This window comes from Martes martes (assembly GCF_963455335.1).
Source record: "Martes martes genome assembly, chromosome: 7".
Classification (NCBI taxonomy): Eukaryota; Metazoa; Chordata; class Mammalia; order Carnivora; family Mustelidae; genus Martes; species Martes martes.
In genome coordinates this window covers 60185132-60211538 of record NC_137894.1, presented here as the reverse complement: position 1 = coordinate 60211538, position 26407 = coordinate 60185132, and the positions used below count along the sequence as shown (strand labels likewise).

General features: G+C 38.3%; 1 protein-coding gene across 1 annotated transcript in view; it reads left to right on the top strand.

The window, feature by feature from the left end:
• Positions 1-26407, top strand: part of INO80 (INO80 complex ATPase subunit) — a 135479-nt gene that overhangs the window by 27494 nt on the left and 81578 nt on the right. Inside the window, exons 2-12 of the mRNA XM_080807448.1 lie at positions 4571-4756; positions 4993-5162; positions 5255-5322; positions 7351-7518; positions 12245-12365; positions 13457-13671; positions 19998-20051; positions 20835-21038; positions 23054-23249; positions 24519-24586; positions 25929-26138. Of these exons, the coding sequence (XP_080663574.1) occupies positions 4614-4756; positions 4993-5162; positions 5255-5322; positions 7351-7518; positions 12245-12365; positions 13457-13671; positions 19998-20051; positions 20835-21038; positions 23054-23249; positions 24519-24586; positions 25929-26138 (1617 nt within the window). The 5' untranslated portion in view covers positions 4571-4613. The remainder of the gene's footprint in view (positions 1-4570; positions 4757-4992; positions 5163-5254; positions 5323-7350; positions 7519-12244; positions 12366-13456; positions 13672-19997; positions 20052-20834; positions 21039-23053; positions 23250-24518; positions 24587-25928; positions 26139-26407) is intronic.

The window sequence follows — 26407 nt, the reverse complement described above, 5'->3', positions numbered from 1 at the left end:
TTAGCATAATGTTTTTCAGACCTAACCTTGTTGTTGCATGTATCAACTGTTTATTACTTGTTATTGCTGATAATATTTTTTGTGGGTATATGTCGTATTATCCATTCACCAGTTGATAAATGTTTGGATTATTTTGCCCCCCTTTTTTTTTAAAGATTTTATTTATTTTTTTGACAGAGAGACAGCAAGAGTGGGAACACAAGCAGGGAGAATGGGAGAGAGAGGCTCCCTGCTGATCAGGGAACCCGATGAGGGGCTCGATCCCAGGGTCTTGGGATCAAGGCCCACATTGGGCTCCCTGCTCAGTGGGAAGCCTGCTTCTCCCTCTTGCTCCCCCTGCTTGTGTTCCCTCTCTCTCTGTGTCTCCTTCTTTCTTTTTTTGTTTTTTTTTTTAAGATTTTATTTATTTATTTGACAGACAGAGATCACAAGTAAGCAGAGAAGCAGGCAGAGAGAGAGGAGGAAGCTCCCTGCTGAACAGAGAGCCCGATGCGGGCCTCGATCCTAGGACCCTGAGCCGAAGGCAGAGGCTTTAACCCACTGAGCCACACAGGTGCCCCTCTGTGTCTCTTTCTGCCATAAAAACAACAACAAAACAGTTTAGCTACTTAATCAACTGAGCCACCCAGGTGTCCCGAAAAGGGTTTTCTTCTAGCACATAACACTATAAACAAATTAATGTGTTGCCTATTTAACCTAAAAATTATGCCAGTATCCTCTTCAATAATTCCAGGACTAAATTTTTACATCAATATTGAATTGAACTTTAGGCAGGACTGTTCCACTATTAACATGTTATTCTGTTTTAGTGTCTTTGTAAGGAAATCAGTTAAACAGTGATTACTGACAGCTTATATTAGCCATTTATTGACCTTGAACTAAGGACTAATCTGTTCAGTTTAACATAGATCTTAGTTGATGCTTTTATAAAACCCTGCACCTCAATGAGGAAAAATGGTTTCTAGACAGATATTTCAAAAAATGCAAATAAAATTCTAAGTGATCTTTACTCTGCAGAATTGGTGCTTTAAAAATAATGGGCTCGGGGCACCTGGGTGGCTCAGTGGTTTAAGCCTCTGCCTTCGGCTCAGGTGATGATCTCAGGGTCCTGAGATCGAGCCCCGCATCAGGCTCTCTGCTTGGTGGGGAGCCTGCTTCCTCCCCTCTCTCTCTGCCTGCCTCTCTTCCTACTTGTGATATCTCTCTGTCAAATAAATAAAATCTTTTAAAAATAAAATAAAAATTAAAATAAAAATATTTGGCTCTTGGGATTGTGTTCTTCACAACATCAGAGCATAAACTTGAGCAACTTAAAAGGTAGCACCTGTCTAGGGATACAGTTTGCTGAGATTGAAAAAGCACCAGTTTGGGAACTAAGAAACCTGGCTCTGTAAAAGCTCAGGGAATATGAACAAGTTATTTAATTTTTCTGGTTTTTAGGGTTTTAAAAAATTTTTTAAACATTTTATTTATTTATTTGAGAGGGAGTGAGAGAGACTGAGCACAAGAGAGGGGAGGAGGGAGAAGCAGACTTGTGCTGAGCAGGGAGCCCTATGCCGTACTCAGTCCTAGGACTCCAGGATCATGACCTGAGCTGAAGGTAGTCGCTTAACCAACTGAGCCACCTGCCACCCAGGCGCCCTGGTTTTTAGTTTGTTCATCTGCAGTATGACCTAGTTGGACTAGATAATCTCTATGACCCCTCCCAACTCTGAATATGTGAGCATACACTGTTTGAAAATAACTCTGGGATTTCTTACAAAGCCCTTTCACATATACTTAATTTTATCCCTAAAAGATTCTCTGAAGTAGAGAAGGCAAGTCATTTTTAGAGGATAGATAGAAAAGTTGGATATAATTTTATTTTTATTATTATTATTTTTTTAAAGATTGTATGTATTTATTTGAGAGAGAGTGCAAGCTGGAGTGGGAAGGAGGCACAGAGGGAGAGGGAGAAGCAGACTCATTGTTGAGCTGGGAGCCCGATATGGGGCTTGATCCCAGGACCCTGAGATCATGATTGAACTGAAGGCAGATGCTTAACTGACTGAGACACCCAGGCGCCCCTAGTATTTTTTTTAAATATTAATTGAAGTATAGTTGATATACAATGTTTTATTAGTTTCAGGTATACAACATAATGATTTGACACTTCTGTGCATTACTCAGTGTTCCCTACTCAGCATAGTCACCTTCTGTTACTGTTATGTTATTATTGACTATTTTCTCTATGTTATACTTCTCATCTCCATGACTTTTTTTATTTTATAATTAGATATTTGTATACAAGTCCTTTATCAGATATACAGTCAGATATACAGTTATACAACTTGCAGATATTTTCTTCTAGTCTGTGGCTTGTTTTCATCTTTTTCATGATATTGCTTAAAGTACAAAAGTTTAAAATTTTCATGGCCTAATTTCTCAGTTGTTTTTTTTTTTTTTTTTCTCAGTTGTTTTTTTTTAATGGATTATGCTTTCAATGCCATATCCAAAGACTTTCTGCTTAACCAAGATCATGAAGATTTTTCCCCTATGGTTTCTTAGAGAAGTTTTGCAGTTTGGGGTTTTACACTTAAGTCCCTGCGTCCATTTCGAGTTAACTTTTATCCATAGTGTGAGGTAAGGTTTTTTTCTTTAAGTATAAATTAATCTTTTTGTATGTGGATATCAAGTTGTCCAACACAATTTATTGAACAGATTGTCTTTTCTTCCTTTGAATTGCCTTGGCACGTTTATTGAAAATTGACCATTAAGTGTAAGAGTTTTTTCTTTGTTTATTTTTAAATATTTATTTATTTATTTTTGAGTGAGAGCATGCAAGCACAAGCAGGGGTGGGGGTTGGGGGCCAGAGGGAGAGAGGGAGAGAGAGAATCTCAAGCAGACTGCCCTGAACACAGAGTCTGACATGGGGCTTGATCTGATGACTTGAAATCATGACCTGAGCTGAAATCCAGGTGTCAGATGTTTAACTAATTAATCTGCCAGGCATGGTTGTTTTTTTTGTTGTTGTTTTTTAAAGCCCAGCTATTCTTTTTTTTTTTTCTTTTTCTTTTTTTGAAGTCAGCTGTATGCCCACTGTGGGACTTGAATTCAAGACTATGAGATCAAGAGTCATATGCTCTTCCAACTGAGCCAGCCAGGTGCCCCTGTAAGGTTTTATTTCTGAATTCTCAAGTCTGTTCTGTTGGTTTTTGTGGTTATCCTTATGGCACTATCACACTGACCTGATTACTGTGGCTTTATAATATGATTTAAAATTAAAAAGTGAGGGCACCTGGATGGCTCAATTGATTAAATGTCTGCTATTAGCTCAGGCCATGATTCTGAAGTCCTTGGAAGGAGCCCCACATCAGGCTCCCTGCTCAATGGGGAGCCTGCTTCTCCCTCTCTTCTCTGCCTCTCCCCTGTTTGTGTTCTCTCTCTCTTGCTCACTCTGACTCTCAAATCTTTTCAAAAAATAAATGAAATCAGAAAGTGTAAGTTTTTCAACTCTCTTCTTTTTTTTTTTTTTTTTTTAGGATTTTATTTATTTATTTGAGAGAGAGAGAGCATGAGTAGGGGTCAAAGGGAGAGAGAGAAACAGGCTCCCTGCTGAGCGGGAAGCCTGACTCCAGGCTTGATCCCAGGACCCTGAGATCATGACCTGAGCTGAAGGCAGACACTTAACCAACTGAGCCATCCAGGCACCCTGAACGCTCTTCTTTTTTAAAATTATTTTGGCTGTTTTGATTTCTTTGCATTTTCATATAAATTTAAGAATTAGCTTGTTAATTTCTGAAAAAGGAAAGGAAGCCTCCTGGGGAGATTATGTTCACTCTGTAGATAACTGGAGGAGAATTTTTAACATATCCTTCAGAAGAAAGATTATATTATATAGGAAACTTTTAAAAACTATGGTAAAAAGAGAAGATAACTCAAAGGTGTTAATGATTTCCTTTAACACCATAAGGTAGCAAAGAAAATAACTGAAGCTATGTAGCTTTGTTTCTCACTCTTACTTACACTCTCTTTGTTTCAGTTTTCAAAATCATTTCTGTATTTTACACTTTACAGAATGTTTGCAAGTGTGTAAAATACTCTCACAATATCTCTGTTGCCTTGTAAATGGAATATCTCATTCATATATACAAATTGTAAATACAAAAAGAAAAAGGAAGCCGCTCTTTGGAAGGTGATGCTGAGAACTGAGAGCAAGTGTTCCTCTAGGAGGTGTACAGGAGAGCTCGTGGTGTAGATTTAGGTAATTGTGAATAATTGTTCATTGTAGGACAAAAGGTAAGTGGGTGTAAATTTTAAGGTACTCTTTCAAAAAAGTATAATACAATTTTTTGTTGTGACATATGACAGTATTTCCATATTTTCATGGTTCTCCTCATTCTTTTAACTTCTGCCCTTGCATTAGGAAAAAGTGCCTAATAAGAACTTTATTATGATCTTTCTACAGACTGCTGTCTTCTTGTCTTGTGTTTTAGAAGGTCTGATTTCTCTTCACATTGATAGCAAGCAGGCCAAATAAAAGGAGAATAAGTAGTATTCTGTCTTTCACTGCTTAATCTCATTCTGCAGCCGAGAAGTCGGAGAGCCTTGTGCATGAAGACAGATTTGTTCTATGGCCTCGGAGTTGGGTGCCGGGGACGATGGCGGCTGCACTGAGCTGGCAAAGCCCCTCTATCTTCAGTACTTGGAGAGGGCCCTCCGGTTGGACCATTTCTTGCGACAAACATCAGCCATCTTCAACAGGAACATTTCTAGGTATGTGATTACATATTCCCAATATAATGTTTGACCACCTTCTGATTCCCATTATTTCTGGTTTTAGGGTTAAAGTTAAATTTTTTGATTTTTGGTATGTTTGATATTTTTTCTTCCTTCTTTCAAATAGAACACAGTCATCTTTTTTAAAGGATCAAGTTCTTCTATCTGCTAACCATAAATTACAGTATTTTGGTGGGTCAGCTGTGATTGTAGATTTATTCTTCAATTTATAGTGATGAGAGTGAAGATGGACTGGATGACAGTAATCCTTTATTGCCCCAGTCTGGGGATCCCTTAATTCAAGTTAAGGAAGAACCTCCAAATTCATTGCTTGGAGAAACTTCTGGAGCAGGCAATTCTGGAATGTTAAACACATACTCGCTAAACGGAGTTCTGCAGTCAGGTCAGTGTGATGTGAGATCCCTGTTTGGACTATCAGTTCTTTTGGGGCAGTCTTCCTTTCATTTTTGTTGTTCTTTATGTTTCTTTACACAGAATCAAAATCTGACAAAGGGAATTTATATAACTTCTCTAAGTTGAAGAAAAGCAGAAAGTGGCTAAAGGTAAGAGATAAGGCAAATGTTTATAATTCAAATAACCTACTAAAATTACAAATAGAAGGGAAAGTTATTGACTCATTCTGACACATTAGCAGAGATTTCTCTAGACATGAGTCTTCTGTGGGTGTGATTTTTTTGAAGAGATTATAGAGAAAATCTAGAGGCCTCAATGAAGTTCATTTTAGCAAACATTTTTTATTATAAAGCACTGTGCAGAGCAAGGAGTAAAAAAAATTGAGATCCTTGCCCTCCCTGGCTCACATTGTAATCAGGATTATTAATGTCTTTTTCATTAGTTCTTGAGTTGTTGGGATGTTGACTGAGTACATCCTACCTGCCAGATACTATTATACACAGACAGGGTTCTTGCACTGTAGAGCTTACATTCAAATGGGGGGAGACAGTGAGTAAGTCTGTAAACAAATAAATAAAATGGCTTCTTTAAAGAGGTAACATTTCATCTGATTTCTGAATGGTCAAAGCTATGTGAATGTTTAAGAAAAGAGCATTTCGGGGCACCTGGGTGGCTCAGAGGGTTAAGCCTCTGCCTTCGGCTCAGGTCATGATCTCAGGGTCTTGGGATCAGGCCCCACCATTGGGCTCTCTTCTTGGCGGGGAGCTGCTTCCCCCTCTTTCTCTCTGCCTACTTGTGATCTCTGTCAAATAAATAAATAAAATCTTTTAAAAAAAGAAAAGAAAAGAGCATTTCAACCAAAAGGAACATAACTGTAAAATTCCTGAGAAAGGAAGCAACTCAGTGTGTTTGGGGGAGAAAGAAGGCTAGTATAGCCGGAGCACAATGAAAGAGGGAATGGTAGAAGATGAGGTTAGAGAGCCTGATTGTGTAGGGCCCTGTACACCATGTTAAAGAATTTGTATTTTATCCTGGTAAATTTCTGTGTGTATTTTTAGGCAATATAGAGTGTTTCTATATTTTCTGTGAGTGTTTATAGGCGATGAAATGGTAGACTCTTGTTTACACTCTTTCAAGATTACTGTCATTGGCCCAGCTGAATTAAGGGTGGCATTTCTTCTGTTGAAACGAATTATTTCTTTATTGCTTTCTTGTGAAGGAGCTCAAAGTAATTTAAAGGCATTTTTTCACTGTAATCATGAGGTCCTTTAAAAGGCTTATTGTAAAAGGCCACGCTCAAAGTAATTTAAAGGTGCTCTTTCATTATAATCATGAGATCCTTTAAAAGGTTTATGGATAAAGGCCTAATTTGGTTCATATCAGTGAGGCTTTAAGCTGTTGGCAATGCAGAAATCTTTGTTAGCCATCACATTCTTAAAAATTGAGATACCATTCACATGCCGTAAAACCCTTTTAAAGTGTGTATTATAGTAAAGTTCTGTACAGCCATCACCACTAATTCCAGAACATTTTCATCACTCCAGAAAGAAACTCTGTGGTTATTAGCAGTCACTTCCTATTGCCCCTGGCAGCCACTAATCTGTTTTCTTTCCCTACGGATTTGCCTATTCTGGATTTTTCATATAAATGGAATTATATAATATGTGACCTTTTGTGCCTGGCTTCTTTCGCTTAACATAGTTTTCAAGGTTCATTCATGTGGCACATATCAGTACTCCATTCCTTTTTATGGCTAAGTAATATTTCATTATCTGGATAATAACGAAATTAGTTCATGATTTTTTGGGTTGTTTCTGTATTGGCTATCATGGCTGGCTTGCTTTAAACTCAAAGGTTGTGGGTTATTTGTGTGTTTTTATTTTTTTGTTTTTTTAGTTTTTTGCCTTGGTATTTGACAACTAAAATATCCTACATAGAGTTGTAAGTACTTAGTGAAATCCAGCTTTGTTGCTGTTTATAACATTTCCATATGTTAGCGCTCTTGAATTCATGCCCACTAGGTTCAGTTGGTATCCTTTTCTTTTCTGCATCAGTTGGGAAAACTGAAGTTACTGTCTTCCAGCTGTTTTTATTCTTGTGTTGGGAAAAGATGCTTGGGTTATAGAAGGATTTGCCCCATAGTGACAAATTCCATTCCCATTTCCTTCCGTTTGCAGAGCATTCTGCTAAGTGATGAGTCCAGTGAGGCAGATTCTCAGAGTGAAGACAATGAAGAAGAAGAAGAGGAGGAAGAACTCCACCTCAGCAGAGAAGAACTTCATAACATGTTGCGGCTGCACAAGTATAAGAAACTTCACCAGAATAAGTATAGCAAAGATAAGGAGGTAAGAGAGAGTTTCAGTGGAAATCTCAGACCTTTGTGCTGTGTACTTAATTTAGCCTGTTTTTAACATTCATTGAAGACACATCATTTTACCTTTAGATGGTGGTGGTGGTGATTCTAATACAAGCTTTATTGAAATATAGTTCACATACCAAAAATAGCCTTTGAAAGTGCACATTTCGGTGGTTTTTAGTATAGTCATAGAGATGTGTAACTGTCACCACTACATGATTCTGAAATATTTTCTCCAAAAAGAAACCCCACTCCACTTAGCTCTTGTCTTTCATTTTCTCCCATTTCCCTCAGCCCTAGGAAGCCACTTAGTGCTATAAATGTGCCTGTTCTAGACATTTCATGTAAATGGAACAACATGTGGTACTTTATGTCCATCTTCTCACTTAACATGTTTTCAAGGTTCATTCATATTGTAGCTTGTATCAGTACTTCATTCCTTCTTATTGCAAAATAATATGGCATTGTGCAGGCATACTGCATTTTACTATCCATGTATCACTTAATGAATTAATTGGATTGTTTCTATTTGGGGGCTTTTAGAAATGATAGCTATGAATAGTGAGTTGTTTTCATTTTTTGGCTGTTACAGGTAATGCTGCCATGTTGATTTGTGTACAAGTTTTTGGTGTGCATATTTGTTTTCATTTTTCTTTTGTATATACCTAGAAGAGGAATCACTGGGTCATATCATAACTCTGTGCTTATCCTTTTTGAGGAACTGCCACGCTGTTTTCCAAAGTGGCTGCACAATTTTAAATTCTAGGGGTTCCTTTTTTAATGCACTTGCTCTTTGGAAGTGTCCCAATCTTGAAAAAAACTCTTCTTACTAATATTAGATTGGCGATGGTTTTTAGTGACAACTACTTGAATACTGTTACCAAAGCCTTCTGATTTTTGTTGGAAGTGTGGTGCTTTGAACATGAAGAGTAATAGCATATTTGAAGACCTAAAAACTTTGTAACAATTGGTTAACATCCAAAGCTAGTTCAGAAAGCTTTGAATAATATGCTAAAGGTTAGGGGCGCCTGGCTGGCTCAGTCTGTTAAGCATCTGACTCTTGATTTTTGGCTCAGGTCATGAACACAGGGTTATGAGATTGAGCCCCGGGTCAGGCTCTGCACTGGGCATGGAGCCTGTTTAAGATTTTGTCTCTTCCTCTCCCTCTGTCCCCCTCTCACACCCCGCCTCCACACCTGGAGCTCTCTCTCTCTAGGGGGAAAAAACATATCTGTATATCTATACCAATATAGTTATATAGGTTTGTATATGTGGTGAAGTTTATAAACCTGCAGAAATGATAAGTAGTAAGGTATCTGACTGCTTTGACTTCAGTTCCTTCTACTTAAGTTCCTTCTTCAAGTACGGTGCTAGGCATTTGGTGCTTGAAATATTTGGTCTTTTTTTTTTTTAGTGTAGTTGACATAAAATATTAGTTTCACTTACGCAACATAACTGATTTAACATCTCTGTACATTATATTATGCTCAAAAGTGTAGCTACCATTTGTCACCATACAACACTATTGTTATATCATTGACTGTATTCCTTGCACTGGGCCTTTTATTCCCACAATTTACTCATTCCATAACTGGAAACCTGTATTTCCCACTCCCTTTCTCCCGTTTTGCCCAACCCCCATCACCCTCCTTCCCTCTTGACAACCATCAGTTTGTTCTCTCTTCAGGTCTGATTTTGCTGTTTGTTTTTTAGATTCTGCATATGAGTGAAATCATGTGGTATTTGTATTTTTCAATCTGACTTATATCACTGACTTACATCAATCTGACTTATATTACCCTATAGGTCTATCCAGGTTGTCACAAATAGCAGGATCTCATATACATGCATACGTGTGTGTGTATGTGCATGCACGCGTGCCACATTTTTATCCGTTCACCAAACAGTGGACACTTAGGTTGCTTCTGTGTCTTGGCTCTTGTAAATAATGCTGCAGTAAACGTGAGTGCATGTATCTCTCTCTCTCTCTTTCTCTTCTTTTTTTTTTTTTAATATTTTTATTTATTTATTTGACAGAGTGAGAGAGTGGAGAAGTAGGCAGAGCAGCTGGCAGAGGGAGAGGGAGAAGCAGGCTCCCCGCTGAGGAGGGAGCCTGATGTGGGGCTCGATCCCAGGACCCTGAGACCATGACCCGAGCTGAAGGCAGAGGCTCAACCCACTGAGCCACCCAGGCGCCCCTTCTTTTTTTTTTTTTTTTTTTTTTAACATTTTATTTATTTATTTGTCAGAGCACAAGCAAGGGGAACGGGAGGCAGAGAGAGAAGCAGGCTCCCCTGCTGAGCAAGGAGCCTGCTGTGGGGTTCCATCCCAGAACCCTGGGATCATGACCTGAGCCGAAGGCAGTCGCCTAACTGACTGAGCCACCCAGGCGCCCACACGTATCTCTTTAAATTAGTTTTTTAATTTTCTTTGGGTAAATACCCAGTAGTGGAATTATTGGATATGATATTTCCACTTTTAGGTTTTTGAGGAACCTCCATACTGTTTTTGAGAGTGTCTGTAGTAATTTGCATTCCCACCAGCAGTGCATGAGGATTCCTTTTTCTCTACATCCTCACCAACACCTCTTTCTTGTGTTTTTGATACTAGCCATTCTGACAGGTGTAAGATGATATGTCGTAGCTGATTTGCAGTTTCCTGATTAGTGGTGTTGAGCATCTTTCCATATGTCTGTTGGCCATCTGTATGTCTTTTTTCAGGAAAATGTCTATTTAGGTCCTTTGCCTGTTTTTTTAATCATATTGTTTGTTTTTTGGTGTTGAGTTGTAGAAGTTCTTCACATATTTTAGATATTAACCCCTTATTGGATATATAATTTGCAAATATCTTCTCCCATTCGGTGGATTGCCTTTTTGTTTTGCTGATGGTTTCTTTCACCGTGCAAAAGCTTTTTATTTTGAAGTAGTCTGATCGTTTATTTTTGCTTTTGTTTCCTTTGCCTTACGAGACATATCTAGAAAGATGTTGCCATGGCTGATGTCAGAAATTACTGGCTCTGTTCTTTTCTAAGGTTTTTATGGTTTTAGGTCTCAAATTTAAGTTTTTAATCCATTTTGAGTTTATTTTTGTTCGTAGTGGTAAGAAGTGGTTCAGTTTCATTCCTGTGCATGTGGCTGTCCAGTTTTCCCAGCACCATTTATTGAACAGACTGTCTTTTCCTCATTTTATATTCTTGCCTCCTCTGATAACAGATTAGTTGGCTATATAAGCATGGATTTATTTCTGAGTTCTCTATTCTGTGTTGTTGGGGGAAAAATTTTTTTTTTAAAGTATGCTCTATGTCCAACATGGGGCTTGCACTCATAACACTGAGATCACAGGTTGCATGGTCTACCAACTGAGCTAGCCAGGTGCCTCTTATCTCTGGGTTCTCTGTTCTGTTCCACTGATCACTGTGTCCCTTTCTGTGCATTCACTCTACTGGTTTGATCACTACAGCTTTGTGGTGTATCTTGAAACCTGGAATTGTGATACTTCCAACTTTGTTTTTCTTTCTCAAGATTGCTTTGGCTACTTGGGGTCTTTTGTGGTTGTGTACAAATCTTAGTACTATTTCTTTTAGTTCTTTGAAAAAATGCATTGGTATTTTGGTAGGGATTGCAATACCTGGTCTTTTTTATTTTTATTTTTTTTTTTTTATTTATTTATTTGACAGACAGAGAGATCACAAGTAGGCAGAGAAGCAGGCAGAGAGAGAGGAGGAAGCAGGCTCCCCGCCGAGCAGAGAGCCCGATGCGGGGCTCGATCCCAGGACCCCGAGATCATGACCCGAGCCGAAGGCAGAGGCTTTAACCCACTGAGCCACCCAGGCGCCCCTGCCTGGTCTTTTTTAAATAGAAGTAAAACATATATATGGGAAAGTTCATAGATTTTAACTCCTATAGTTCAAAGAATGCTCATTTAATTTTGACCATTGACAGGGGACCTTGCGATAGTGCTCCATGTCACTCTTCTGTCCTGGTTTCAGTTCTTGGACTGGCTGGAATCTGGGAAAGAGATTAAGGAATGGACTGTTTACACTTATATTCATATTTATCCATTGGTAATAAGTGAGACAAAATTAATGTGCGCCTTGGGGGTCAACTTAAAAGCAGTGTTTGAAAGAATCTCTCCCTGGACAGAAAAAACAATTGATTATTCATATGTTAGAATTCTGGCAGCGTAGGCATTATCCATAATATTGTCAGCCTCTATCAGTGGGATATATAAAGAGTGAAAAGGCTTGAAAGATAGGAGAATTGGGGTAGCTAGTGACTCTCTGATCCAGATAGACCAAAAGCCAGAATAACAGGTGTCAAAACCTTACCAAATCGGAGGACTTATTGGTAATAGAAATATGGTTTATTTCTTGTTGATGAATTTCATGCGGAGCCCCTTCTGCAGTTAATTGCATCTCTCAAATATGTGTCACTTCCAAGCAAATATTCTGGTGGAAATTCAGAAGCATGAAGTGTTTTCCTTTCTTAAGTTATTTTCAGCAACTTGCCATGTATGTAGCTGATGAACCCATTTTGTTTTGAAGTAAGGAAATAGTTCATTTTGAGGTACTAAATCTTTATGGGTCTTTTTGTGGGAAGAACACCATATTTAGGAGCTCTGGTTTTTCTCCAGCTCAAGTTTTTGTAGTGAAGATGATGTGAAGGCTGGCTTAGAACTCAGACCTGCCCCTGTAAGCCTCCCTGTCTTTGCTTCAGTTGCAGCAATACCAGTACTACAGTGCAGGCCTGCTGTCCACATATGACCCTTTCTATGAGCAACAACGGCACCTACTTGGACCCAAAAAAAAGAAATTCAAGGAGGAAAAGAAACTTAAAGGTGAGCATACTGCCCTGTCTTCCATATTTACTCATTCTTAGTATCAGGGTTGTGTGTAGCCTGGTAGTACATTTGGACCTTGAACGTGATCCATGTGGTAGAAACTTGCTTTATCTGGAAAACCCTAGTCTTCCCCTAAGTAATAAGCATTGTTAACCTTATTTCATATTTGGTTTATGATCTTTTCTAGAATTAAAAAGACATAAGAACTGTGGATTCCTAGCCAGAGGTTTAAGCCAGTTAGTTTATCCCTTTTTTCTTCTACATACTCTTCCAAATGTTGAAACTGTTCTGGGAGGGGAAGAAGTTGGTTACACACAGGGAAGTATGAAGAGCAACCTGAAGTGTTAGGAATAAGTCATGATTGTTGCTGTATGTGGAACTTTTAAATAGATCACCTCTTGATAATCTTGTGCAGTGTTTGTTTGCATGTTTGCCAGGAAGTGTGTTTTCCTCCCTTACTGAGCTCTAAGCATCTGGAAATCAGGAAGGAAGTAGGAAGGGAAAGTTTTAAACTATCTGTACAAGGCAGATTTTTGCCCCTGAAGGTATGAACTCTACTCAGAAATTCTTTTTAGCCTTCTTCCCTTTCTCCCACATCCGCTAGTTTATCTCTATTTTCTTACCCTCCACACTCTCACCCCCAAATTAGTTTTTTATTCTGTGTATGATTTTCTCTTCACAGGTTGTAATGTCCTATCAGCGCATTGTTTTCTTTCTTTGTTATTTCTCTTTAATCTCCTTACATTGCCGCCAAGTAGAAATGTTTCCTTCCTCTTGGCCATTACTTGAGCTTATGGTACTTTGAAATCTCCTTTCCTGTTGTTGGGTTCAACAGAAATTCAGTTTTTAGATTTTATTCGGTGTTTTCTTTCATGTAAACATAGGGAGTATCCAGTGTTCTTTCCCAAGGTAGCAAGATCTTCCTCTTGGAATATTCATGGGCCTGAATTGATAAAGAGATAAACATTGCCAGCCTCAAGTGGAATGAGGAAAGAACCTTGAACTGTCTTAAAGTGATGAGGTTGTTTGTGGCTGTCTTCTGTGGAAGGGCAGAAATGCAGGGTGCTCAGTATCTGTTTCCTTTGCAGCCAAGTTGAAAAAGGTAAAGAAAAAAAGGCGAAGGGATGAAGAACTTTCCTCTGAAGAATCTCCTCGTTGCCACCACCACCAGACCAAAGTCTTTGCCAAGTTCTCTCATGATGCACCACCTCCTGGCACTAAGAAGAAGCACTTATCCATTGAGCAGCTTAATGCTCGTCGCAGGAAAGTATGGCTCAGCATTGTGAAAAAGGAACTACCAAAGGTACGTGGGTGCCTCCAGCATAGGAGATGGAAGAATATTTTGTCTCCCTGCCCTCTAAAGAGGAGCTGTGAGAGCTAGATACCTTCACAGTGTTCAGAAAAGAAACTGATCTCTTGAATTAAGATCGTGTTGAAGAGTACTCTTGGCAATCAACCATTTTTCTAGATTTTGATCAGAATTCACAAGACAGTTGTTGTATGATGTTCGTTATCCAAAAAATGGAGGGAAACCTCTTTGAGAAAGGAAAGCAGTTTTTTTACTTTATAGTAGTAGAGATTTGACAGCAAATTGATAGATAGTAATAGAGGAAATTAAAATGAAATGGTAGACTTATGTTTCTTAGAGAATCTGTAAATATTTGGATATTACTGAATAACCACAGGCATTGGAAAAAATGTAAATGATGCAAGAAAAAGATGTATAAGATTCTTTTTGCTCTTTTAATTTGTTTGGGTTTGATAACATTTTGATACAATTTCAAATTTGAAAGTTTCAGGAAATGTGCAAGTAACTTTACTCAGTTACTCATCAGTTGTTTGCATTTTACTTAATTGCCTTATAAATTGTGTGCAATCCTAGTAGAAAAATGAAGAGGATATTTTCTGAATTTAGAAAAGTTGATACTAACCTCAAGGGAAAGGTGTGTGTGTAAGAATTGCTGGAGAAGAGAGGGAGACAGTAGGAGACTCTTAATCTCAGGAAACAAACTGAGGGTTGCTGGAGTGGAGTAGGTTGGGAGGGATGGGATGCCTTGGTGATGGACATTGGGGAGGGTGTGTGCTGTGGTGAGGACTGCGAGTTGTGTAAGACTGATGATTCACAGACCTGTACCCCTGAAACAAATAATACATTATATGTTAATAAAAAGAAGGGGGCATCTGGGTGGCTCAGTGGGTTAAGCCTCTGCCTTCGGCTCAGGTCATGATCTCAGGGTCCTGGGATCCAGCCCTGCATTGGGCCCTCTGCTCAGTAGGGAGCCTGCTTCCTCCTCTCTCTCTGCCAGTCTCTCTACTTGTGATCTCTCTCTGTCAAGTAAATAAATAAAATCTTAAAAAAAAAGAAGAAGAAGAAAGAAAAAACCATAAAAAAGAATTGCTAGAGAAACACTGAAAAAGCACCATCAAACATTAAAATATATACTATAAACCTCTATAATTTAAACAACGTATTACTGGCACATGAATAGGCAAATAGAACAGTAGAGTAGACTAATGCACTTTTTAATAAATCATGTTGGAACAACTAGATAGCCATTTGGGAAAAGATAAAACTAGATGTTTCTCACACATATACTCCAAATGTATTTGGGCTCTCAATGTAAAAAATGAAACCATACAAAGACTAGAAGAAAGCTATTACATTGCTGTTTAACCTCAGCGTAGGAAAAGTTTCTATGTGTAACCCAGAGGCAATGAAAAAAAAATTGGTAAATTAGACTAAATACAAATAAATTTTTTCATGACAAAAGACAACTGACAAAGTGGGAAACATTATTTACATTATACATCACAGTCAAAGGGCTGTTATCTTTAATTAATAAACTCTTAAGAAATGAAGGGACACTTTTGACACAGGACCAGAGCATGGGAACACAGCAAGATCTCAGGATGTCAGGTGCAGGAGACCTTCCTAAAGTAACTTTGTGAGAGAGGGATTTTAGTTATCACCAGCCGCACTTGGAACTTCTGAGCCTACAGCAGCAAATGCAAGTTTAAAGGAAATCACCAGAAGCATTCACAAAGGAATGAATGAATTTCACAGTTTTCACTGAGAAACAGTGGGCAGATTTGGAGTTCTTGTTCAATAAGAATCTATACCCTGCTCCCAGCCTTTAGAAAGAAATGGCCTCAAAACTGGAGATAGATCCCACAGGACTGTAGGATTGGTTCAAGAACCATAGAGCAAAACTCAAGAAAACAAAACAGCAGCAATTAGCTGGGGTAGAAGTCAAGACCAGCTCTTCCAAGAAACCTGGATGCCCCTCCAGCATCCCTTGATGGTGCCTACCCTGCTTCTCTGCTTCATACAGGTCATCGGATACATTCCTTCCAACTCAGCTATGCTTCAATTTTAAGGCTCTCCCAGACCATTCTGTTGGCCACAAAATAGTCCATTTTGGCTGCTGCCAAGATCCTAACATCTACTCCCTTTGTCCCATTAGGGATCCTTAACTTCTTTCCACAAGCTTCACTGGTAATTCTCTTGGTTCTTCATCTCTGCAAAGAACTTAGAGAAATAAGCCAGACACGAGGTCCCATGTTATAATGATTTGCAATGATTCCCATATGAGACAGGTACAAGATCTACATGACATGGATGCATTTCAAAAATATGCTCCATGAAAGAAAAAAGGCATAAAAGTGATAGATCTACATAGTGGGTTATTATAGTTAAAAAGAAATAATGAGGACAATGTTTCTGAGACGATAGGGAGTAATTTCTAGGATGTGCTGTTAAGTGAGAAAAGCAAACAAAAATAGGTATCTATAGTATTTACCTTTCATGTAAGCAAAATAAGAATACAAGAAAATACACAAATCCTCATTCATGCAAAAGAAATTCAGGAAGGATAAACCAGAAACCAAAGTGTTGATTTCTTATAGGGAGCAGGTGGAGAAAATGTAGAAAGAAAGAGGGGAATGGACAGTTAGCAGGGATGAGGGGGTGTCTTCAAGTACATGTTTTTATATGTAGGACTTTCAGGATCCTAGTGATGTTTTGTATGTCCCCTACATGCCCCTATAATAAAACCATTAAAACCAACCAGAATGTGGGTGAAGAATGAGATTGAAGGGCTCTGTGGGCAAAGTGTAATAAAGACAGAAACAAATGCTTACCTGCATTAGAAATGAATAATAGAATCAAGTTGCAGGGAGTGGGGAAAGAAAAAGGCTCATTGAAGTAACTGAGGAAGTCAGTATTTTGGTTGGATATGTAAGGCTGAAGACAAAAAGAACTATACATGAATACTATAATTGATATAGTAAGTGTTTCTTAGGAGAGAAGTGGATGAGTAATTTTAGAACTACTTTAAATGCATACTAGAATTGAACAAATATGTCGTGGTTGACAGCCAGTTTGTCATACTGTTGGAAACGCTAACGTGAAGCCTTTGAAATTCATGGGTTTTGATATGTATACAGATAGATGTGTACAGAAATGTAGTTGTGTTTGTATGCATAGGTTAGTTTGCATATGTATTTATTTTCTATCTGTTCGCTGGGAGTGCCTAGAAACAGTGACACCCTGGTAATAATGAGGGTATCTTGTGCCCAGGTCTTGATTTCCAAACACCTTTATTCTCTAATAAAAAGGAACTAGAGCTCCTTGGGGAAGTAGTTTATTCCAGAACTTGGCAGGGAAAATGTAAGATGAGCCTTAAACTTCTTGGAGTGTCAGAAAGTAAGGAAGTGCTTGAAGAAAGTTGAGTGTGGGGGATTGTCAGAAGAACGCAAGAGTAACCTAAAGGAGCTCCTCGTGTCAAAGTTGGAATAAGTGAACACCAAACCTTGGTAATAATAATCCTGGGGTGCCTGGGTGGCTTAGTTGGTTAAGCATCCACTCTTGATTTCAGATAAGGTCTCAATCTGGGGTTTTGAGTTCAAGTCCTGGATTGGGCTCCATGCTGGGCATGGAGCTTACTTAAAAAAAGAAAAAGAAAAGATAATACTGAATTTTAACATATAGATTAAAAGAAATACCTTTGAGTCAATATTCTTTTAAATAAATTAACAAATAAGTAATGTAGAAGGAATAGCTCTTCCTTGCAGTAGAATTCCAGTTAATGAGCGCAGAAGGAAGGAAGTAGAGAACCCTCATTACACAAATACCACAGTGATAATTGTTGCAGACTGGATCCATTGATGAAGACTGAAATTAGAGGATGAAGGTTAAAGGAGACACAATTTGCACAAACCAAAAGCACCTACTCAGCGTACATATAAGCACAGAAAGAAAGATAGTAGCTATTGTGGTGAAAATTGGCAGAATCTACCTTGCCCACATGATCTAAGTAGTCACTAGTAATAGAAATTTTGACCTTGTGAATTTGATGTGATGCATGGAGAACACATCATTTCGGTGGTATTCTTGCCAGAATGCATAATACCATTCCAATCATGAGAAAATACGAGAAAACCACAAATTTTGGCACATTCTATAGAGTAACTGATGGGTGCCTTTCTAAAGTATTGAGGAGATAAGAGAAAGATTGAAGAAATGTAACATACAGGAAGAGACTAAGAAAAGCAACTAAATACATGGGATCCTGTTACAGGATGCTGCAACAGGAAGAGGATTTTAGTGGAAAAAATTGTTGACATTCAAATAAGACGTGTAATTTAATTAATATTTTACCAGTTTTATTTTCCTTTCTTAGTAATTGTTTTCTAGTTACATAAGATGCTAAAACTAGGGAAAGCAGCAGGAGGGATGTAAGGAAACTATTATTTTTTGCAACTTTTCTGTAAATCTAAAATTAGTTCAAAACAAAGTTTTAAAATAATATGGCAAGAATGATGCAAGGAACTGCCATGTAACTTTCACTCATATTTAGCAATTGTTTGCTTTGTTTCCTTTTTTTTTCCTTTTTTTTTTTTAAGATTTTATTTATTTATTTGACAGAGAGATTGAGATCATAAGTAGGCAGAGAGGCAGGCAGAGAGAGAGGGGGAAGCAGGCTACCTGCTGAGCAGAGAGCCCAACACGGAGCTCGATCCCAGGACCCTGAAATCATGACCTGAGCTGAAGGCAGAGGCTTTAACCCACTGAGCCACCCAGGCGCCCCTCCTTTGGTTTTTCAAATTTTTGTTATATAAATGCATACTTTTTTTTCCTCCCCCATTTTGAGGGTCATTTTGACACTTTGTACTGAACTTCTTTGTAATAGTTCAATATGTATTTCTTAAGAAAAAGGACATTCTCTCATACAGAACAACAGTGCAGTTATAAAAATTGTTATCTGGTCCACAGACCATATTCAGATATCTCATCAGTTGTCTCTGTAATGTCCTTTATAGGACTTTTTTTTCTTGATTCAATCCAGAATCCAATCTAGGACTCCGTGTTTCATTTATTTGTCACATCTCTTTAATCTCTCTTAAATCTGACACAGTGTTCTTTCATGACATTTTAATTTTTGAATAGCATACCCCTGTTACTATGTATAGTGTTTTGGGATTTGGGTTCATGAGATTCCTCATTATTATTATTATTATTATTATTGCCTTTCTTCCCAAACCAGTTAGTATTTTTAGAGAGAAACTTTAGACAGGAACATTCTTGATGGGAGGATTTATGGGAAAACCCTGTTTTATCTGGTGAAGAGGCTTCAAAATGATGCTTTTCCAGGACTCCTGGCTGGCTCAGTGCATAGAGCACATGACTCTCAATCTCAGGATCGTGAGTTCAAGCCTCACATTGGGTATAGAGATTACTTTAAAAAATAAATAAAAACATATTTTTTTAAATGATGCACTTCTGATCAGGAATTCAACAGAAATATTTGAGATTTTTGTCTTTAACATGGCAGTAGCTGCTTAAGCATTAGTAAAAGAATGTTTTTGATAAAAGGACTAAAAATTCTCCTAAGCAGTCTGAAGTGGGAATTTTATAGAAATGGCATTTGGGCTGTCTATAACTTCAAACCCACTGTTTGTTCAGAATTAGGGGCAGAGTGCTTTAACAGAGAGTGACCCAGCTGTGCCTATGCTGTGTCTTCTCCCATGTCAAGTGGCTCATCTTAGGAAATCAGGTTTCTTTACTGAGGTTTTTGTTTTAACTGAATTGGAAAACAAAATAAGCAGTTGGTGACTGGCTTGTTGGCTTCTGAGTCATCTTGTGTTAGGTCTGCCTTGGAATTTTTTGTTTGAGAAGATGAAGCTTAAGTGTTGGGAGAAATTAATGGTAGCAGTAGGTTTATCTTGGTTGGAGGATAGAATCACAAACTGGGAAGCTAGTTTACCTTTCTCCTAGCAGTTTCTGTGTGTGAGTGGCTACTGTCTCACCTTCTTTGCAGATTGGCTCTGGAAAGCAGTGTGTTTTAGTCAGGATGGTGTATGTTGGGTATGTTATATTTTCCTAGTCCACTTCAAGCCTTAAGTATAACTTAAATTCTTTCCAGAGGATGCAGAAGACTCTATTTAAGGCAGCCCCAGGCAGTATTCTTAATACTGCTTTAGTAGTTTTGTGTGTGGTTCTGAGTTAGTGCATTAGGATGACTTTATTTTTTTTTAACCCTTGAGGAGTTGAATAAAAGACAGTGTCAGTCTACATAATCTTATTTCAAAAGGACTCCTAAATGAAATAATTGTTTTTAAATATTTTAGGCCAACAAGCAGAAAGCTTCAGCTCGTAACCTGTTTCTCACCAATAGCCGAAAGGTAAATTATAGTTTTCTGTTTCCCATTTTATGTTATCCTGGAACATATTTATGTTTGCTGCTTTTGTGTCTTGTGATCTATTGATAATGAATCTGGGAGTACCTAAGAGAATTTCTAAATGTTCTCAATTTATTTTAAAAATACAATTGCTCTTCCTCACATTTCTGGTATTTAAACCTTTTTGGATGAGACCATAGCCTGCTCTGATTCCTTAGGGAGATCATGGAAACTTCCTGTGCTCAGTCTCTTTAAGAAATGATGATGTTAATATCAGTACCTTCCTTTAGAGGGAAGTAGCACAACTCCTTTGAAAGCTGTGAGATCAGATGAGGTAATGTTATTCTGCTTCCTGTGCTGGTTACTCATCATCGATTTACTTATCTGTAAAATGAGTATATCGTTACTACCAACTTCATAGAGTTTTTGTGAAGAATGAATTAGTTTAATATATGTTAGGCCTAGAGTGGAGTCTAGCATATAATAGGCATTAGTAGCTATTACTCTTAATATGTGTAATAATACTTTGTAATTTCCCAGCACATCTCAGATCATTGTTTTTTTTCCCCATCTTCTAAGGCAGTGTGTGTATAGATTTCCCCTACCATGTATTACCCCAGGGTTTGGGTCACAGTACCATATGGGGACATTAATCATTCTGGGGGAGAAAGAGATGTGGCCATTGGAAGATTGTGTGCACTGACAAGACTGAGGAATTAGAGCTCAGGGAGAGCTGGCCCTGGTTTAGGGTCTTCTCCTTTGTGAGACTGTTATTGTCATCTGCAGCTTGCCCACCAGTGCATGAAGGAGGTACGTCGAGCTGCCTTGCAGGCCCAGAAGAACTGTAAAGAGACCTTGCCTCGTGCCCGCCGCCTCACCAAGGAGATGCTTCTGTACTGGAAGAAGTATGAGAAGGTGGAGAAGGAACACCGCAAGCGTGCAGAGAAGGAGGCCTTGGAGCAGCGGAAGTTGGATGAGGAAATGCGGGAGGTATGACAGTAGTATAAAATTTTGAAACCCTGATTGCTGCAGCCATATTGAGAGGTTGGTATGTACCACATAAATTAAAAGTTAATCAATGAGTTCATTGAAAAAACATTTTAAGACATAATTTTGAGGATAGTAACTTTAGTTTGATAAAGCGATTCTGTTTTTATCCTTTCAGTAAGGCCCTCTTTCTGGCCTTCACCTCTCTTTTTCTATGCCAAGTTTTTCTGTTCTTTGTAGCCTTATTCCTCTGTATATTTCTGGAGGACTAAAAAAAGGAAAAAGAGGGACAAACGAAAGAAAAAGAAAACCGCTTATAGCTTATCTTGGCTTGGTTCCAGGTACTGGCTGCAGTTTCTTCCTTGTTGGAAGAGCAGGGCTGGCTGCCAAATTTAGGGCCAGATAGGAACAATAGACAACTAGTCCAGTTTTGAGACCCATCCCCCACCTGTTTCACTGGTTTAACTTACAGCCAGTACTCTTCTAAGCTTGATGTCAGCTGATGTAGGCGGGTAGATTGTTCAGGGAAGCAAGAGGAGAGAGTAGGAAAACAAAAATCATTGTGTTGCCATGGGCAAACCAGTTGGGACGTGTGGAAGGAAAGTTGAGGTCTAGAGGAAGAGAATCAGGGGATTGGTTAATGTTTTCTTTCAAGTATGGGTAGTACTCCTGTCAGAGCAGAGCCGTGGCCATTGCTGAGCTCTTCATCTTTCGTCCTTTATCATGCCTTTGAGGACCAATATGGATTTTGCCCATTTCACTTATTTCCCCCGGGTAACATTTATCTTCGCATGCAAGACAAACATATTAGTGTGTTAGGAAACATTTGATGCTATCCGGAATACTTACTGAATTTAGAGGCATTTGAGAGTTAGTCACAGATCCTGAAGTTTTACAAGCAGCCAGACTTCTAGTCTAGGTTTGTGAGACAGTCTCTCATTTTTGTTGATAGTTAACCAATGAGTTTCCTTCATGTCTTTCTCCAGTGTGTTGAAATAAAGCTCTTTGTGATGAAACTTTTATATTTCTTTTAGTTCACTGTGTTCATTTGAACACGTAGTAGTTGATTTTTTTAAGGTTAAAGGAGATAATGCTTGTTTTAGTTTAGAGAGGTTTCCTTGATAGAACGTTAGCTTTGCTAACACACTAAACATAAACACCTGTTTCCATTATGAAAATAACTCCGTTTTCTGTTAAACTGTCTTTCAGATTTCCTACTCATTTGAATCTGGCTCAAGTACTATAAAATCTTAAAGAGAGAGCATAGTTTTATGTAGCATACTTTAGGACTGGTCTCCTTTCTTGGTTGACTTCCCTTGTTACGTTTTTGTTTTTCATTTGGGGGGAGGTCTTGGATCAAGGATAAATCCACTGTACCTCATATGAATTTTATTATAAAATAGTTAATGTAAAGCAGTGACTGTGTGTGTGTTTGTGTGTGTGTGTGTGTGTTTGATCTATATTCATATTATCACAGATAAACTATATGCTGTTTTTGGAGCGTTTTCTTCCTTTGATTGACTTCTCCTGCATTGACTTCCAGAAAAATTCGTAGCTCCTAGTCACTTATTTTGACTTTGAGTGATGAAGAAGATTTTTTCACATGTTTACATTTTTTAAGGTATTAAAACTATACACATATATCTACATCCAGGTTGTGGGGTAAAAATGCATTGGTTGAGTTTAGTTGGTGTCTCAGTGCCACTCTAGGAAAGTAATACAGTAAAGAAATAAGCATTTTAGACAGAAGCCTAATGAAGAAAAGATTTCATATTGTAAATGAGAGCAAAACCCATGTTATTGTTAGATATAACTAAAGGTTGTTCTTTGCTTTTAGTACCACTGACTTGATTATAATAAAATTGTGCATTAGCAGTTAACTACCTTTCTAAAGGTAGAGAATTTGTAAAAGAATTATATGCAAACTATATATAGATATGGTGAATTCTGTTGATCACCTTTTGTATATGATTGATGATTTGAGTCTGTTTAGTGAAAATAACTTTCTTCTCCTTTAGGCCAAGAGGCAACAGCGAAAACTGAACTTCCTAATCACCCAGACAGAATTGTATGCCCATTTCATGAGTCGCAAACGAGACATGGGTCATGATGGAATTCAGGAAGAAATCCTAAGGAAACTGGAAGACAGTTCTACCCAAAGACAAATTGACATTGGTGGAGGGGTGGTAGTTAATATCACACAGGAGGATTATGGTGAGTCCTGAATTAGGAAGTAGAGGAAGTGGGTACTACCCTCCATTTTTTTATACCTAAGGTTATACACATGATTAGTTCTTGTATGTTTTGTATTGATTGGTAGGTAATGATTAGTAAAGGGGAATTTATTGCATGGAGTAGGGAAAGTATGAATAAAACAGACATACAAAATAACTTTATTAAAGAATTTGAAAAGGAAAGTGTATGTTTGTATGATCTTATAAGTTTGGGAATATTTTATATGTTTTGATTTGTTAGTAGAAATGGAGGGTATTTTACCAGAAGAATTCAGTGAACATGTCTCAGCAGAGAAAGTTATCTGTCACATAATAAGATTCTTGATGATACAAGTTCAGCATAAGAAAAAGACTGTGCAGTTGTGCTATTTTTAAGATTTTATTTATTGAGGGGCGCCTGGGTGTCTCAGTGGGTTAAGCCTCTGCCTTCAGCTCAGGTCATGGTCCCAGGGTCCTGGGATCGAGCCCCGCATCGGGCTCTCTGCTCAGCGAGGAGCCTGCTTCCTCCCTCTCTCTCTGCCTACTTGTGATCTCTGTCTGTTAAATAAATAAATAAATAAATCTTAAAAAAAAAAAAAAAAGATTTTATTTATTGAGAGAGAGAACGAGAGAAAGCACAAGTGGGGAAGAGAGGGAAAAGCAGGCTTCCTATGAATAGGGAACCCAATGTGAGCCTCAATCCCAGGACCCTGAGATCATGACCTGAGCCAAAGGCAGATGCTTAACCGACTGAGCCACCCAGTCACCCCTCAGTTATGGTCTTTTGGTGACCACAAGGAGGGGAGGGAGGGATTGGGGTGAAATTTGAGGGGAATTTCATAGAGAATAGTGATCAAGATGACATTGAGCTCAGAAAAAAGAATAAGTGTACTTGCAAGGACCTTGGGGTTCATACATGTCTGGATTTCTTCTTTGGGAATAGTTTCACCCAGCAAAAATCTGTCACAATTTTGAGTCCCTTTTGTTTTGCTTTTCTTTGTTTTGTGCAAGGAATTCAGGATTGGGAGATGAGCTCAGTCTCCTGTTGGTTTCTGTGAGCTGGCTTTGGCAACTGGAGACCATGTCAGCCCTCTGCCTTCATAGCCACTCCTAAGTCCTTACCTCTGTCATGTAATTTGAACCTTTCTACTCTCTCATTCTTAGGGATGAGTAAATTGGGGGAATTAGGGATTGACAATGTTGGTATGAGTTGCATCTTTGAAGGAGATCAGTTAATGACATGTGATAATCTCTAAGTTTTCCTTTTCAGATAGTAACCATTTCAAAGCCCAGGCCCTGAAGAATGCTGAAAATGCTTATCATATTCATCAAGCTCGGGTAAGTCTTAAAAATGAAAAGAAACTGTAAGGGGCTCCGGAAATAACCTACAACGTTTCAGTTGAGTGGTCTTCCTTTAGTCTTATTCATAGTTTCAATAAAAAGCATTGGCAGTTGTGTATATATGTGAGTGTGTTGGGTGCAGGCTGTGTCTCTATTTAGAGCAGTAGGAATAAACGAGGAAGGATGGAGAATGAGCATTCACTTGTCTAAGCTTTAGGAGTGTGTTGATTGAAGCTTGGACAGTTTACCTATTTTTTTGTCATCTTAGTAATCATGGTAATGTAGTGTGAAGCGCATCATAGTTATTTAGTAGAATAAACCACATTGGTGCTTATTAAGAGAGCTATATCATTGATCTAAGAATACTGGTATGTTAGGACTTTCTTTCACCTTAGTAATAACTGGCTAATTCTTGAAGTAGTGATATTTCATGAAATCAGAAGGAAACTGCAGTTAGATTAAATTAAAGTAAGTAAAGAAAGGAAGGAATATATTGCATAGGATCCCCATGTAACAGCTTCCAAGTCAGGATAAACTTGACTTTCTTTGCACCAAACCCAGCTAAACAAATTTTAACACATGCCTTGATGGAGCAAGTAGTCCTGTAATATGGTTTATAGTCATGTAATATGTCTACTCATGCAAAGCATGTTCTTAATATAATTGTTAAATTAGTTTATATTAGTAAATTAGCAAAAATATTAGTAATATTTCATATATTGTGGGGGTTTTTTTGTTTTGTTGTTGTTGTTTTGAGAGAGAGAGAGAGAACATGGCCAGGAGGAGGGGAAGAGGGAGGAGCCGACTCCTGGCTGAGCAGGGAGCCCAGGGTAGGGCTCTATCCCAGGACCCCAAGATCATGACCTGAGCTGAAGGCAGCCGCTTCACTTTTTATAGAATTATTTAAGAATTAAAGATTATTTAAGAATTAAAAGAAAAAAGAGGCCACCTGGGTGGCTCAGTTGGTAAAGCCACTGCCTTCAGCTGAGGTCATGATCCTGGAGTCCTGGGATCGAATCCCGCATCAGGCTCCCAGCTCCACAGGGAGTCTGCTTCTCCCTCTGACCCTCTCCCCTCTCATGCACGCGCTCATGTGCACGCACGCGCGCGCGCGCTCTCTCTTTCTCTCACACAAATAAATAAATAACTATTAAAAGAATAAAAAAAAAGAATTAATAATCTAGATGCCCCTCGCATATTGTGCTTTATACATAATATATTAAATAATATCAGAGATTTTGTTCCAGTTATCACAAAGTAGATATATTATCATTATGAACTTTATTTGAATTTCATTTTTTCCCTCATATGTTTCTTCAAATGTGTTCTTACTTTCCAGACAAGGTCATTTGATGAAGATGCGAAAGAAAGTCGAGCAGCTGCCCTTCGGGCAGCAAACAAGTCTGGCACTGGGTTTGGGGAGAGTTACAGCCTGGCAAACCCATCTATCCGGGCTGGGGAAGATATTCCACAGCCTACAATTTTTAATGGCAAATTAAAAGGCTATCAGCTGAAAGGCATGAATTGGTTGGCAAATCTCTATGAACAGGTGAATTTTAGAACTATGCCATACCCACTCTCTTTCGTCACATGTTTTCCTAAAGTCATTGGTTCTGTGTATTGTGAGATGAACACAAGACAAAGTTTTAAATTTCATCCCTTTGAAAAGTTTTATCCTCTGACAAGAGTCAGAAAGATGTCTTTAAATTTTTAACCTGAAATTTTATTGGAGGATATTTGTATCATGTTCGTCTTAGGTCTTGGTAAACCTGATTGTTTTTTGGCCTGGGTTAAATTAGCTGAATAACTGGCTTTGGC